Source organism: Erinaceus europaeus, chromosome 2 (assembly GCF_950295315.1).
Source record: "Erinaceus europaeus chromosome 2, mEriEur2.1, whole genome shotgun sequence".
NCBI classification, from domain to species: Eukaryota; Metazoa; Chordata; class Mammalia; order Eulipotyphla; family Erinaceidae; genus Erinaceus; species Erinaceus europaeus.
Genome location: NC_080163.1, coordinates 81945454 through 81959782, shown reverse-complemented (window position 1 = coordinate 81959782; position 14329 = coordinate 81945454). Strand labels below are relative to the sequence as shown.

Below are 14329 nucleotides of genomic sequence, written 5' to 3'. Positions count from 1 at the left end.
GAGTTGTACATAATGGAAAAAGTAAACTATAAAATTACTCTTGATCACACCACTCTCCCAAAAATCAGTATTAATATCTTGGTGCTTCTTTTTCATTTTTTTTCATTTTTTCCTCCATAAACACACATCCACACATATGTGCACACATACACACAACTGAAATTAAGCATGAAGAAAATATGCATCTATAAATATTATAAATAATATAATTTTTAAAAACATATAAGTAGCAATATTAGTATACCTCTTTCTTTAAGACTCCGAAATAGTTTTGATGATCCCTTCCAAACTGGAGGTGTTTCTGACAGCATGTGATTTAATTCCTATGAAATAAGTTATTATAATACTGATTAATAGGCAGAAAAACTTATCTATAAAGAAGATAAAAAGTATTTAAATGCTTAGGCACAAATTTTTTCCAGTTAAAAGGTTTGAGACATAGATGTATTTATCTGACTTTATAGCTGTTGTTCATTCAACCAGAATCCAAATTTTACTCACAAAACAAACATAAAATAAATACATAGCAAATAAGCTGTTTAAATTCAAGTAGAACTACAAAAAACATCGGATAATTTGATAAATAGGAGTATAAAATAGATATAAGAGACTCAAGGTAAGATAAAATAATGCGTTTAAGTTCTGGAGTCACAAAGGGATAATTTCATAAAACACAGAAAAAAAGTAAATTACGCTCTCTTTCTCTCTCTCTTTTTTTTTTTTTTTTGTAGCCCTTCTGAATAGAGGGTGTTTTTTGGTAGTGGGATTAATGGGCAAAGTTCATAATAAAAAGGAAGACAAGATAATTTTTTAAAATTATCGTTATTTATTTATTGGAGACAGCCAGATATTAAGAGCAAGGGGAAGGTAGAGAGGGAGAGACCTGCAGCGTTGTTTCACCACTCACAAAGCTTTCCCCCTGCAGGTGAACCCGGGAGCTTGAACCTGGGTCCTTGCACATTGTAGTATATGCAGTCAACCAGGAAAATCAGTTATTTGTTTCATTGTCCCCAGTGTTAATGCTGCGGGTAGATGTCTACATGATGATTCCACCACTCCCACTGGCTATTATTATTGTTATTATTATCATCATCATTATCTTCATAGAAACAGAGAAAAATTGAGAGGGAAGGAGACAGAGGAGAAAGAGAGATACCTGCAGTACTGCTTCACTGCTCATGAAGCTTACCCCTGCAGGCAGGGACCAGGGACTTGAACTCGGGTCTTTGCTTATGTAATATTCTATCATCTGGCCCTCTAGAGGACATTTTAACAAGAATGATGACATGAGATGAAGTGAGCATACAGGAGTATTGGGTTATTTTGGTCACTTTCAATTTTTCTTTTTTTAATTGTATTAATTTTTAAAAATTTATTTCCCTTTTGTTACCCTCGTTTTATTGTTGTTGTTGTTGGATAGGACAGAGAGAAATGGAGAGAGGAGGGGAAGACAGAGAAAGGGAGAGAAACATAGACACCTGCAGACCTGCTTCACCGCCTGTGAAGGGACTCCCCTGCAGGTGGGGAGCCAGTGGGGCTTGAACCGGGATCCTTACACCAGTCCTTGTACTTAGCGCCACCTGTGCTTAACCTGCTGCGCTACCGACTGACTCCCTATTTTCAATTTTTCTAATTTTCCCTTACTGATTAAAGAACAATCATTTATATTGCTGCTTAATCAATGTCTTTTAAAAGTTATCAAACTATCACAGTTGTAATACTATTTGGGGTAATACATATTTGAATCATTGCTCATATGCTAAAATAACTTTGAGTTTATTGTGCACTCTTTGTTAAAATAGCTAAGTGAAAAGTATAATGGGTTAACTGTGAAGAAAGAAAAAACTATTAAAGTATCTGGTGAGATAACTTAAAAACATTTGCCGTTAAAAAAAAAAAGTAGTTTGCAAAGTAACACAGAGCAAAGACACTAAAGAGGCCAGGCGGAGAATGTACATGTGATCACGTGCAAGGACCTAGATTCAAGCCCTTGCTGCCCACCTGGGATGCTGGGGAGCAGTGTTGCAGATGTTTCTCTTTTACTCCTTCTCTAGTCCTGGGGGGGGGGGGGGGGAAGGGGGAGAGAAAAAATAGAGAAAAAGAAAAGACACTATAGATTGTTCTATTTTTTGAATCTGAGTTTTGATGCTCAAACTGTGGGTCCTTAATAGAATGCATTGATTCTGTGAAGCCTTTCCTTTTCTCCTATTTGAAAAATTCGGTCTGGAGCAGTAAAGCCCTAGAGATGACCAAAAAAATAAAATTAAATAAATAAATAAATAAATACATTCAATTGGTCATTGTCCCTTTTTCTGGAAGGGAGATACAAAATCCTTGGAACACATCTGAATTTTTTTTTTCCTTTTAATTTTATTGAGGGGGGGGGTCTGTGGGTTAACAGTTTACCATACAATTGTAATATGGATACAATTTATCTTTTCCCCATGATAGTTGTCTGCAAAGCACTCTCACCTTCAACAATCCTTTTCTGCCATCATATACTAGGACCCTAACAACCAACCACCTCCCCACCCCAAATGATTCAAGATTAGACTCATTGTCAAAAGGCAACGATGTGATTAGAAGGCCTGGTCTTTGAGCTAGTCTGACCTCTGGGAAGAGGAGAGGGACTGAAGGTTGAGTTCAAGCACATGACCAGCAATTTAATCAACCAAGCCTACATGATGAAATACAAAGCTTTGAACACAAAGCACAGTGGACAGTGGAACTTTCCAGTTGCTAAATATAATTATGACCTGATAGGATGATGCATGCTGATTTCACAAGGAAATGGCAGAAAACCTCTCTGTTTTGAAGCTTCCTAAACTAAACCTGATCTTATGTGCCACTTCACTTGACTTGCCTTCAAAAATTAACAGACTTGTGAGGAGGAGTTGTGGGAATCTCCTGGATTTGAGTAGACTGGGCAGAATTGTAGGTTGCTTGGGATTTCTGAATTTGTGACTGTATCTGAAATGAGGGTAGTCTAGTTAGGAACTGTGCTCTTAAACATGTCACCAAAATAATCTGAGTCACCAAGATAATCTCGGGTAGTTAGTGTCAGAATTATAACTACTAGGTATAAAATAAATGTTTCTAGATGAAATGACTATTTCCTAGAATTGCAATTGATTTGGGTCAGGAAGATAGCACAGCCAGCAGCATACCAGACTCGTGTGCCAGTGGTCCTAAGGTTCCCATGTTAAATGCCTGCCACCACCATAAACCAGAACTAAATGGTACTCTAGTTATTGTCTCTTATTTAAAAAAAAAAATCAATGCATCATCACAAAAAGATGTATAGTTGTTCTTTAGAGGATCTACGAATGTTTTCTTAAATGAGTATATTTTTCTCATTAAAAAAGTTTTATGTATTTATTTATGAGACAGAGGAAAAAGAGGGGGGAACCAGATCATCAATATGGTACATATGGTACTGGGGTTTAAACTTTGGACCACATGCTTTGGTGGAGTCCCAGGATTTATTCATTATGCCACCTTCCAGACCACAAATACACTTATCTTATTATATAGTTAGTATGTATTATAGAAAAATTAGTAAGTCAGTAAAAAAAAAAGGAATTGTAATTCAGAGGTTGCCTAGAATTAAAATTTTATTTCATTCATTTAGTGCGTTTATTTTCTTTTTGTTGATTATTTTGCTATACAGAAAAGTTGTTTGATATAGTCCTATTGTCTATTTTTGCTTTTGATCTTGGTGTAAAATTAAAAATATTGTCAATACCTATGTCAGAAAGCTTAGCACCTGTTTTCTTACAGACGTGCTATGATCTCAGATTTAAGGTAATTTTTGTGCTAGCGGCCCAGACCCATTCTTTAGCATGTAGTGGCCCAATTTCCCTAGTATCACTTGTTAAAGAGACAATTATTTCATACTACATATTCTTGACTCTTGACTACTCTTGTTGTAAATTAATTGCCCATATATGCATGAAATATTTCTGGACTCATGATTCTGTTCCATTGGCCTGTATATCCACTTTTTTCCCCAATACCATACCATTTTAATTACTACAGGCTTGTACTATAGTTTGAAATCAGGAAGTGTGATGCTTCCAGCTTTGTTCTTCTTTTTCAAGATTGTTTTACTTGAAATTAATTACAATTCCATACAAATTTTAGGATTGTTTCATTTCTGTGAAAAATGGCACTGGAACTATATTAGCATCTGCATTTCATTATGATAGTTATAAATTCTTATGAATATATTAATTTCTTCTAGTTGTCCAATTTGTACACATAGTAATCCAATGTTATTTTGTATTTTTATATATTTCCTCTTTCCTCTCCAACTTCTAAATCTTTTTATTTTCTTGGTAAATCCAGCTGAAATGCACTGTTTTACTCAATCGTGTGTTTTCTGTATCTCTTCATGTTGGTAAACTTAGTTCTTATTAATTTTAGCTGTGGATTAATATGTAGTCCCTTGACATATATAGATTCACAGTTGTTTTATTTCTCTACTGATCAACATTTATATTGCTTCTGTCATCCATTTTTTGGGTATTGAAATCAATGCTGCAGGGAACACATTTAGGGCTTCTGGAGCAAATACACAAATGCATTTCTAGTATTAATATTTAAAATTAGAAATTTTATATATATTTTCAACTTTATTAGATATTGCAAAATTTTTCCCAAAGTGAATGTACCAATCTACTTTCTTATCTGGTTCTTTCTTTGTTTTACCTTGCTAATATTAGTGCTATTAAATTTCTGAAAGCTGACAATTTGATCACTATAAATAGCATCACGAAACTGGTATAATCTGAACACCACTGACTTCTAGTGAGGTTGAATTCCTATACAGTGGTCATCCTAGCTAATTTTTTTTTTTTTTTTTGCTTATTAGTGAGATAACTAGACTTTTAATCTTTATTACAGGAAAGTCAAAGCCAAAACCAGGAATTATAATCCATTTCATAAATTATAAAACTAATTCCAGGAACTGAGTACTAGCTCACTCAGTAGAACACATGTCTTACTATGCATGAGGTCTTAGGTTTGAGTCCCATACCACATGGGCACATCCTAGATAACAACTGGGGAATTCCAGGGAGGGTGGATTGGTATTGTGGTATCTTTGTTATCCCTTTCTATAATTAATTAATTATGGATAGAGATAAAGAAGTTGAAAGGGAAGAGGGAAGACTGAGAGGGAGAAAGACATCTGCAACACTGCTTCACCACTTTTGAAGTTACACAAACTGCAGGTATGGACCTGGACTTGAACCTCGGTCTGAGTGCGCTGTATAATGTGTGCTCTACTGGGTGCACCACTAACTGGCCCCTTTTCTCTTTCTTTCTCTCTCTTATTCCTTTTCCTTTCCCCTTTACTAAATACAAAGAGGGAAATATTTAGACAGGAAGGTCACTCAGTGGTTAAGGTATTTGCATTAGAGCCTGGGTTCATTCTCCAGTGCCATATAAAATGTTAATTAATTAAAAATGAAAACTAATTCTGAAAAATCAATCAATCTAAATTAAAATAAAATAAATGTAATACATATTAAATATAAAGTTAAAATACTTCAGAAATAGAAAACAATCAGTATTTTAAAAGGCTTTTAGGGACTGGTGATCATTCTCTACTCCCCAGAGATAAATATTGTCATATATATAATTCCTTAATATTCACACATATAGATGTATCTTTAAACAATGTGATTTCATTTCCCTATTTGGATAATTTATACAAATGGAATTATACTTCATATTTTTGTCAACTGCTTATTTTATCATTATGTTTCTGAGATTCCTCCAGCTAAGGCATTGCTATAATTTGTTTTCATTGTTGTATATTAGTCACTGTACAAATATATAAACATTTATTTATCAAATTTACTACTGCTATTGTATCATTTTATTTGACCAACATGGACAATATGCAGACATCCCTGTGAACCTCTCCTACAATAAGCAAGAGTTACTCTAGGTAAATGCATTGGTCAGTAGTTATTATATCATAGGATATACTCAATTTTTAAATTTACAAGGCACTGTATATGCAATACTATAGTACTTATTTATTTAATTATTTATTGAAGAGTTGGGGCCTCACATATGATCAATATCACTGCTCTGGGTATTTTTTTTTTCATTCAGCTAGATAGACAGATATAGAAAGATACCAGAGCACTAGAGCCTATGGCATTACCACTTGGCATTGAGGCTTGAACGTGGGCTGCATGGATGGCAAGGCATAAACCATACTCTGTGAACTATCTCTCTACCCTAGTCCTGTAGAATTTAAACTGAGGAGTGGAATTCTTAGGCATAGATTATATGTATCTTAATTATGGTAGATAATATCAAACTGCTTTCTAAATTTTATATACCAATATATATTTATATCAGAATTACTGATCCATATTTTTACCAACTCCTCCACCTTTTTAATTTCTGTTAATCTGAAGGGTAAAAAAATAACTCTTTGCAGTAAACAAAATCAACAGACTCTTACTTAGATTCATAAAACAAACAAACAAACAAAAAAGGGAGTTGGTGTATTGCACCAAAGGAAAAGACTCTGGGGTGGGTGGTGGAGAGTACAGGTCCTAGAAAAGGATGACAGAGGACCTAGTGGGGGTTGTACTGCTTGTGGAAAACTGAGAAATGTTATGTACAAACTATTGTATTTACTATTGACTGTAAAACATCAATCCCCCAATAAAAGGGGGGGTAAAGGGAGAAGACTCATAAAAATAGGATTGTAATGACAGAGGAGATATCACAATAGATACCACAGAAATCCAATGTACCACGTGAGGCTTCTATGAACAACTATATGCCGCCAAACTAGAGAACCTGGAAGAAATGGACAAGTTCCTAGATACCTACAAACTTCCAAAGTTAAACAAAGAGGAACTAGAAAATATGAACAGGCCAATCACAGCCAAAGACATTGAAGCAGTTATTAAGAATCTTTCCAACAATAAAAGTCTAGGACTTGATGACTTTAGAAATAAATTCTACAAAACCTTCAAGCAAGAGTTAATAATTCTACTTTTTTATTTTATTTTATTTTATTTATTTATTTATTTACTTAAGCAAGGAGACATTAACAAAATCATAGGATGGGGAGGTACAACTCCACACAATTCCTGCCACCCAATCTCCATATCCCATCCCCTCCCCAATAGCTTTTCCATTCTCTACCCCTCTGGGAGCATGGACCCTGGGTCATTGTGGGTTGCAGAAGGTGGGAGGTCTGGTTTCTGTAATTGCTTCCCCTCACACTTCCACTATAGAGCCTAAACTTTCCCCAGTCCTAGGACCCTAGGGTAGGGCCCACTTTCCTGTATGCTTCTTCTAATAACTATACTTCTAATAACTATACTTTTAAAACTCTTCCAAAATATTGAAGACATAGGAATAATCTCTTCCAGCTTCAATGAAGCCAACATCACTCTAATAGTTAAAACACAGCAAAAGAAACCATCACCCAAACAAAGAGACCCCTCACAGAATGGGAAAAGATCTTTACATGCCATATATCAGACAAAAGGCGAATAACCAAAATATATAAACAGCTCACCAAACTCAGAAAAAAAAAAGACCCTATCCAAAAATGGGGAGAAGATATGAACAGAATATATATTTTTTAAAAGACTGACTTTTGGGAGTCGGGTGGTGGAGCAGCGGGTTAAGCGCAGGTGGCACAAAGCACAAGGACTGGCAGAAGGGTCCCGGTTTGAGCCCCCGGCTCCCCACCTGCAGGGGAGTCACTTCACAAGCCGTGAAGCAGATTCTGCAGGTGTCTATCTTTCTCTCCCTGTCTCTGTCTTCCTCTCCTCTCTCCATTTCTCTCCGTCCTATCCAACAACAATGGCATCAATAACCACAACAATGTTAAACAACAAGGGCAACAAAAGGGAAAATAAATAAATAAATAAATATAAAAGATTTAAATAAAAGACTGACTTTTTAAAAAATAATTTATTTATTTATTCATGAGAAAGATATCACTTGCTATGGGGATCGAACTCAGGGCCTCATGGCTGAGAATCCAATGCTTTTTTATTAATGGCTAACACCTTTTCAATTTGCTATATTCTTTTGCAAATGGCATTGTGGGCAAGGACCTGGGTTTGAACTCATGCTCTCTTCCTAGAGGGTATACTTTACAAGTTGTGAAGCAGGTCTGCAGTTGTCTCTCATTCTATCTCTCTCCCTTCCCTTCCCCTCTCAATTTCTCTCTTTCCTATCAAATAAAACAGAAAGGGAAAAAAAGAAAGGAAAAAATGGCCACCAGGAGTGGTGGAAGAATCCAATGCTTTATCCACTGCGCCACCACCTGGACCACATGAACAGAATATTCACTATAGAAGAGATCCAAAGGCCAACAAACATGAAAAAATGCTCTGGGAGTCGGGCGGTAGTGCAGCGGGTTAAGCGCACGTGGTGCAAAGTGCAAGGACCTGCATAAGGATCCGGGTTCTAACCCTGGGCTCCCCATCTGTAGGGGAGTTATTTCACAGGCGGTGAAGCAGATCTGCAGGTGTCTTTCTCTCCCTTTCTGTCTTCCCCTCCTCTCTCTGTTTTTTCTGTCCTATGCAACAACAACAACAATAATAACTACAACAATAAAACAATAAGGGCAACAAAGGGGAATAAATAAATATTTAAAAAATAAAAGGAGAAGAAAGACATATTTAAAAAATGGTGAATTCAACCTCTTTACCTCATCTTGGATGGAACTTGAAATCATGTTAAATGAGATAAGTCAGAAAGAGAAGGATAAATACAGGCTGATCTTACTCATAGGCATATTCTGTACTTGAATAACAAGTACAGAAGAGGAAACATAAATCAGAGCTTGGACTGGGTTGGTGTATTGCACCAAAGTAAAAGACTCTAGGGTGGGGGGAAAGGCCCAGGTCCTGGAACATGATGGCAGAGCAATACCTAGTAGCAATACCTAGATTGAATTGTTATGTGGAAAACTGAGAAATGTTACACATATATAAATTATTGTATTTTACTGTCAACTGTAAACCATTAACCCCCAATAAAGAAATTTAAAAAATAATTTTTGCTATGATTTATTTATAAGAAAAAATATATCACATTTAATCCATATATATAGATAGATAGATGATAGATAGAGTATGTGCATATACACTAAGAGCTTTACCTTACCTGTTTGGAAAATGACTTCCACGTTTTAGCAACTATAATAAATAAACACAAGACAATTAGATAATAAATGCTTGGTGTAAAATACATCCAAATTCAGTATCCATCAATAACCATGACTCATAACACTAAGATTATATCTAAAAATGAAGACTTTTTTTAGCCTCAAGATCTGAACTTAAGGTAGTGTTTTATGTATATTATATATTTGGTTCATGTACTATAAACTATTTAAAATATATAATATCAGCAGAATAGGCAGCACATTTTTCATAATCTTACCTTGGGAACTTTGAGACTAATGAAGTTAAACATCATGTTAAACAGTCTCTGAGTTAAAAAAAAAAACATAAGTAATAATTATTAAATACTCATACTAGAATATAAAATTTTAAAATAGAGAAATTAAAATTTTAAGGTGTTATAATTTCACCATACTAGTTGTCTCTGAAATTAATTCATAGGTCAGGTCTTTCTAAAGTCAAGGGCCATGAGACAACGAAATAAGAAAAAGCATAGGTAATGTGAGAAGGAGATTCTTGTCTGTTGTTCTTTTTTTTTTTTCCTATTAACTTTTAAAAGGCAGCTTTGGAATAAAATAGAGCTGAATAAAATACATGTCTCACTACCTTTTTCTTTCTTTCTTTCTTTCTTTCTTTCTTTCTCTCTTTCATTCTTTTTGTTTTTTATATGTATTCTATTTATGTCATGAAATAGAAAGAATGCAGAAAGATAGAGGCCAGAGCAGTGCTGGGTAATCAAACTTAGAACCTCATACTTTTAAATTCAAAGCTCTACCATTGTGCTACCTCCTGTACAGCCACTTTATTTTTGATTCCTCTCCACACCATGAAAGCTCTCCAACATTAATAATTTTTTAGCATATTGAAATAAATGTGCTTTGAATAATGCTGCTTCCTTTGTTCAAAACTGAACACAGGGATCTCTAGTACCTTTCCAGGAATATGCCTAGGTCTTATGATACTGTTCTATGATAAACTGTTAATATGAACTATTTCAGGTATGTTACAGTGAGAGAAATTAATTTTTCTACATGACAATGTGTGTAATTAACTACAGTTAATGAAGGCAATATATAAAATTTAGCATTTGTGCAACATAGGTTCAGGCCTCTCACCCTCTACAGAGGGGGAAGTTGTGCTGCGGGTCTCTCTCTCTCTCTGTCTTCCTCTCTCTCTCTCTCTCTCTCTCTCCATCTCCTCTCTATTTCTCTCTGATCTATCAAATAAAAAGAAAGAAAATAAGTAAAAAGGATAAAAAAAAAAAAAAAAAGACTACTAGGAGCAGTGAATCCATCTGCATGCAGACTCCAAGTCCTAGCATTAAATTTGGTGGCAATTAAACTAATAATAACTATTATTATTATTAGAGTAGTAATATAGAATAAAATAGAATATTTAAGACTGTCTAGCTTTGCTATACAGTTTTCTTTTTTTAAAACAGCACAAGTGGGAGCTGGGCGGTAGTGCAGCGGGTTAAGCGCAGCAGGCCCGAATCGCAAGGTTCCAGCCCTGGGCTCCCCACCTGTAGAGGAGTCTCTTCACAAGCAATGAAGCAGGTCTGCAGGTGTCTATCTTTCTCTCCCCCTCTCTGTCTTCCCCTCCTCTCTCCATTTCTCTCTGTCCTATCCAACAACAGCGACATCAATAACAACAACAATAAAACAACAAGGGCAACAAAAGGGAATAAATAAATAAATATTTAAAAAAACAACAAAACAGGGAGTCAGGCTTTAGCACAGCGGGTTAAGAGCAGATGGCGCAAAGCACAAGGACGGGCATAAGGATCTGTTCGAGCCCCTGTTCGAGTTCCCACCTGCAGGGAAGTCGCTTCACAAGAGGTGAAGCAGGTCTGCAGGTGTCTGTCTTTCTTTCCCCTTCTCTGTCTTCCCCCTGCTCTCTCCATTTCTCTCTGTCCTATCCAACAACGACGACGATAATAACTACAACAATAAAACAAGGGCAACAAAAGGGAATATATATATATATATATATATATATATATATATATATATATATTAAAAAAGCAGCATAAGCTGTTTTGAAGACATCTATCAAGGGAAATTGTACCCATGTACCAACAACTGTACTGTAAACCATTAACCGTCCCCCCCGCCCAAAAAGAAAGAGGCAAACCCATTTATTTATTTATTTTTAAAAAAACTAAATTATATTTATTTATTTGATAGAGACAGCCAGAAATCAAGAGGGAAGGTGAGATAGAGAGCGAGAAAGACAGACACCTGCATGCAGCCCTGCTTCACCACTTGTGAAGCTTTCTGCTTGTGAGGGGGGACCAGCGACCTGAATCTGGGACCTTGCACACTGTAGTGTGTGCACTTAACCAGTTGCGCCACCACTTGGCCTCATTAGCTCATTTAAGATCAAAAGGGAGGGACTGACAGTATTGCAACTCATCAAGTGCCCAAGTTATCATACCCAGAGATCCAGATTCAAGTCTCCAGTCCTCACTTTCAGTAGGTGGGGGCAAAGGGAGGAAGATGGAGCTTCATGAGTGGTAGAACAGGCTGCAAGTTTTTCCATCTATATCCCTTTCTATCACCCTATTTATTTATTTATTTGTGTCTTTATCATAATAAAAACACATTATTTAAAAAGATCAACAGGGAATCAAATACTATAAAATTTAGCAAAATTATTTAATGGAGTAATATTTCTTTCCTATATAGTAGTAACATTCTTCCTTTACTCAAAATAATTTATACACATTTATAATCAAGTGATTAGTGTCAACAAATCTGCAAAAAAGAATTCAGCATTTGACCTAAACTATGATGCTGCATACATCCATTTTATAAAGACATCCTCTTTATCATAATATAGAAAATATAAATAATGTATATTATTCTCTGGGTTTTGAAATACAGCACTAAGAAAAGAAGGAAAATAAACAGTGCAAAAGTATATGTATGTGCTCTTATGCAATGTGCAGAAGCTATTAATCAAAAGAGGAAGTCAGACACACTCGAGTTTTGTAGGGTGTATGAGATTTCCAGGGTAAATTATTCACAAAAGGCATATTCATTCAGCTGGATGTGTCACCATGTTCAATATTACTATCTCTTTTTTTTAATATATAAAGACTAGAGAGCCATTAAGATTGTTCTTCAAAGGATTTTCTGATTTTCTAAATTCTTTGTTTTGGGTGACTACTACATATATAAATATACAGTATCTTGGGTGAAGAAGAACTTCAATTTATTGAAAACATTTTATTTCTTATGCTATAGATTGATGTTCATTTTATTGTAAATATTTTAGACACATCTTTAAAAAATAATAATGCTATTTGAAGTTATATATAAAATTTCAACTACTTATTCTTGTTCTATAAGTCAACTTATAGGATCTTGTTTAAGTAGGGAAGATAAAATTTCTGGATTTTGACACAAAGTTAAAATCAATAACCAGGTGTATATAATGATTAACATTTATTTGAATTATAGTTATTAAGCAAATACTTACATAACATATAATTTTCCTGTTGAATGCCAACATGAATTATACATCAAATACTTAAAAAATCATGGTGATGATAAAAATAGCAATCAATATTTATTTTTTTTTAATATTTATTTTCTTTATTTATTCCCTTTTGTTGCCCTTGTTGTTTTATTGTTGTAGTTATTATTGTTGTTGTCATTGTTGGATAGGACAGAGAGAAATGGAGAGAGGAGGGGAAGGCAGAGAGGAGGAGAGAAAGATAGACACCTGCAGACCTGCTTCACCGCCTGTGAAGCCACTCCCCTGCAGGTGGGGAGCCGGGGTTCGAACCGGGATCCTTATGCCGGTCCTTGTGCTTTGCGCCACCTGCGCTTAACCCGCTGCGCTACAGCCCGACTCCCAGCAATCAATATTTATTAAGTGCTTATGGCACTATACTAAACACAAATGGTATTCAATTTTCAAGAAGTTTCATGAGGCTACTTATGTTTCTACATTTAGCACTGAGGAAACAAAAGATTAGGTAACTTAACCAAGTTTGCAAAGATAGTAAACAAGTGTAACATTTTTACACAACTTTGTCTTATTTCAGCATACTGCTTAGATATGAATATAGTATTTTCTCTTCTGAGGTTATCATTTCTCATTAAAACTATATAGTTTTGAAAAAGTTTTTTTTTTTTACAAATATCATATTTCTTTAATTTTTAAAAAATTATTTTTTATTGGATAGAGACAGAAACTGAGCGGAGAGTGAGAGATACAGAGACAGAGAGACACCTGCAAGCCTGCTTCACCACTTGTAAAGCTTTCCCTCTGCCGGTGGGGATCAGTACTTTGAACCTGGGTCCCTGCACACTGTAGTGTGTGCACTTAACCAGGTGTGCCAACTCCTGGCCCCCAAATATCCTGGGTTTAAAAAAATGGATCTACATTTCTTATTTTATGTGATTTTGGGACCAGGAAGTGGTTCACCAGGTGGAGAGCAACTGTTAGTATGTGAAAGGGCCTAGCTTCAAGTCTCTGCCACTACATTGCAGTATCTTTGGGGGGTGGATGACAGGGAGTTACATAGGCATCGACACAGTGCTGTGATGCTTCTCCTCTGTCTCTTTCCTTTTCAGTCTCTCTGCCTTTCACCGTCTATCTATAGAAAAGCAGGGGGGAAATGCTCACTAGAAGCTGTGGACTGCAACAGGCATCAGTCCCCAGAAATAACCTGGGTGAAAAAAAAAGACTAATTTCTCAAATTTAAATTTGATGAAAATTATATAAAATTTGATGCACAATTTAAGTGATATTACAAGAAGCCTGATCATTTTTATCAAATCTATATGAATTTAATAAATACCAAACTTCACATCATACAAAATTAAACAAAGATGTATGGAATATGTGTATGTCTACTTATATAGAAGGGTCTTTAGTACATGTGGAATTTCTACTATCAGGAAACATACCATATTGTAAGAAGACAAAAATATAAAAACAATCCCAATGCGAGATATTTGGTACATAGTAAGACTTAATAAATATTTCCTGGAGAACAGGAAGGAATGGAGGGCAAAAGGAGCACAGAAAAATATATCTTTATCATAGTCTTAGATTTCTCAACAAATGGGACCATATGAATGTCTAGTCATTTCTACCACTGTTAACTTAATATTCCCAAAGTGAACTACTAC

General features: G+C 35.3%; 1 protein-coding gene across 2 annotated transcripts in view; it reads right to left on the bottom strand.

Moving 5' to 3' along the window:
* Nucleotides 1-14329, bottom strand: part of MICU3 (mitochondrial calcium uptake family member 3) — a 114198-nt gene that overhangs the window by 53353 nt on the left and 46516 nt on the right. For both annotated transcript variants that reach the window (XM_007516278.3, XM_016185238.2), the window contains exons 3-4: nt 9163-9194; nt 245-323 (exon numbers count right to left, since the gene is read on the bottom strand). In XM_007516278.3, the coding sequence (XP_007516340.1) occupies nt 245-323; nt 9163-9194 (111 nt within the window). The remainder of the gene's footprint in view (nt 1-244; nt 324-9162; nt 9195-14329) is intronic.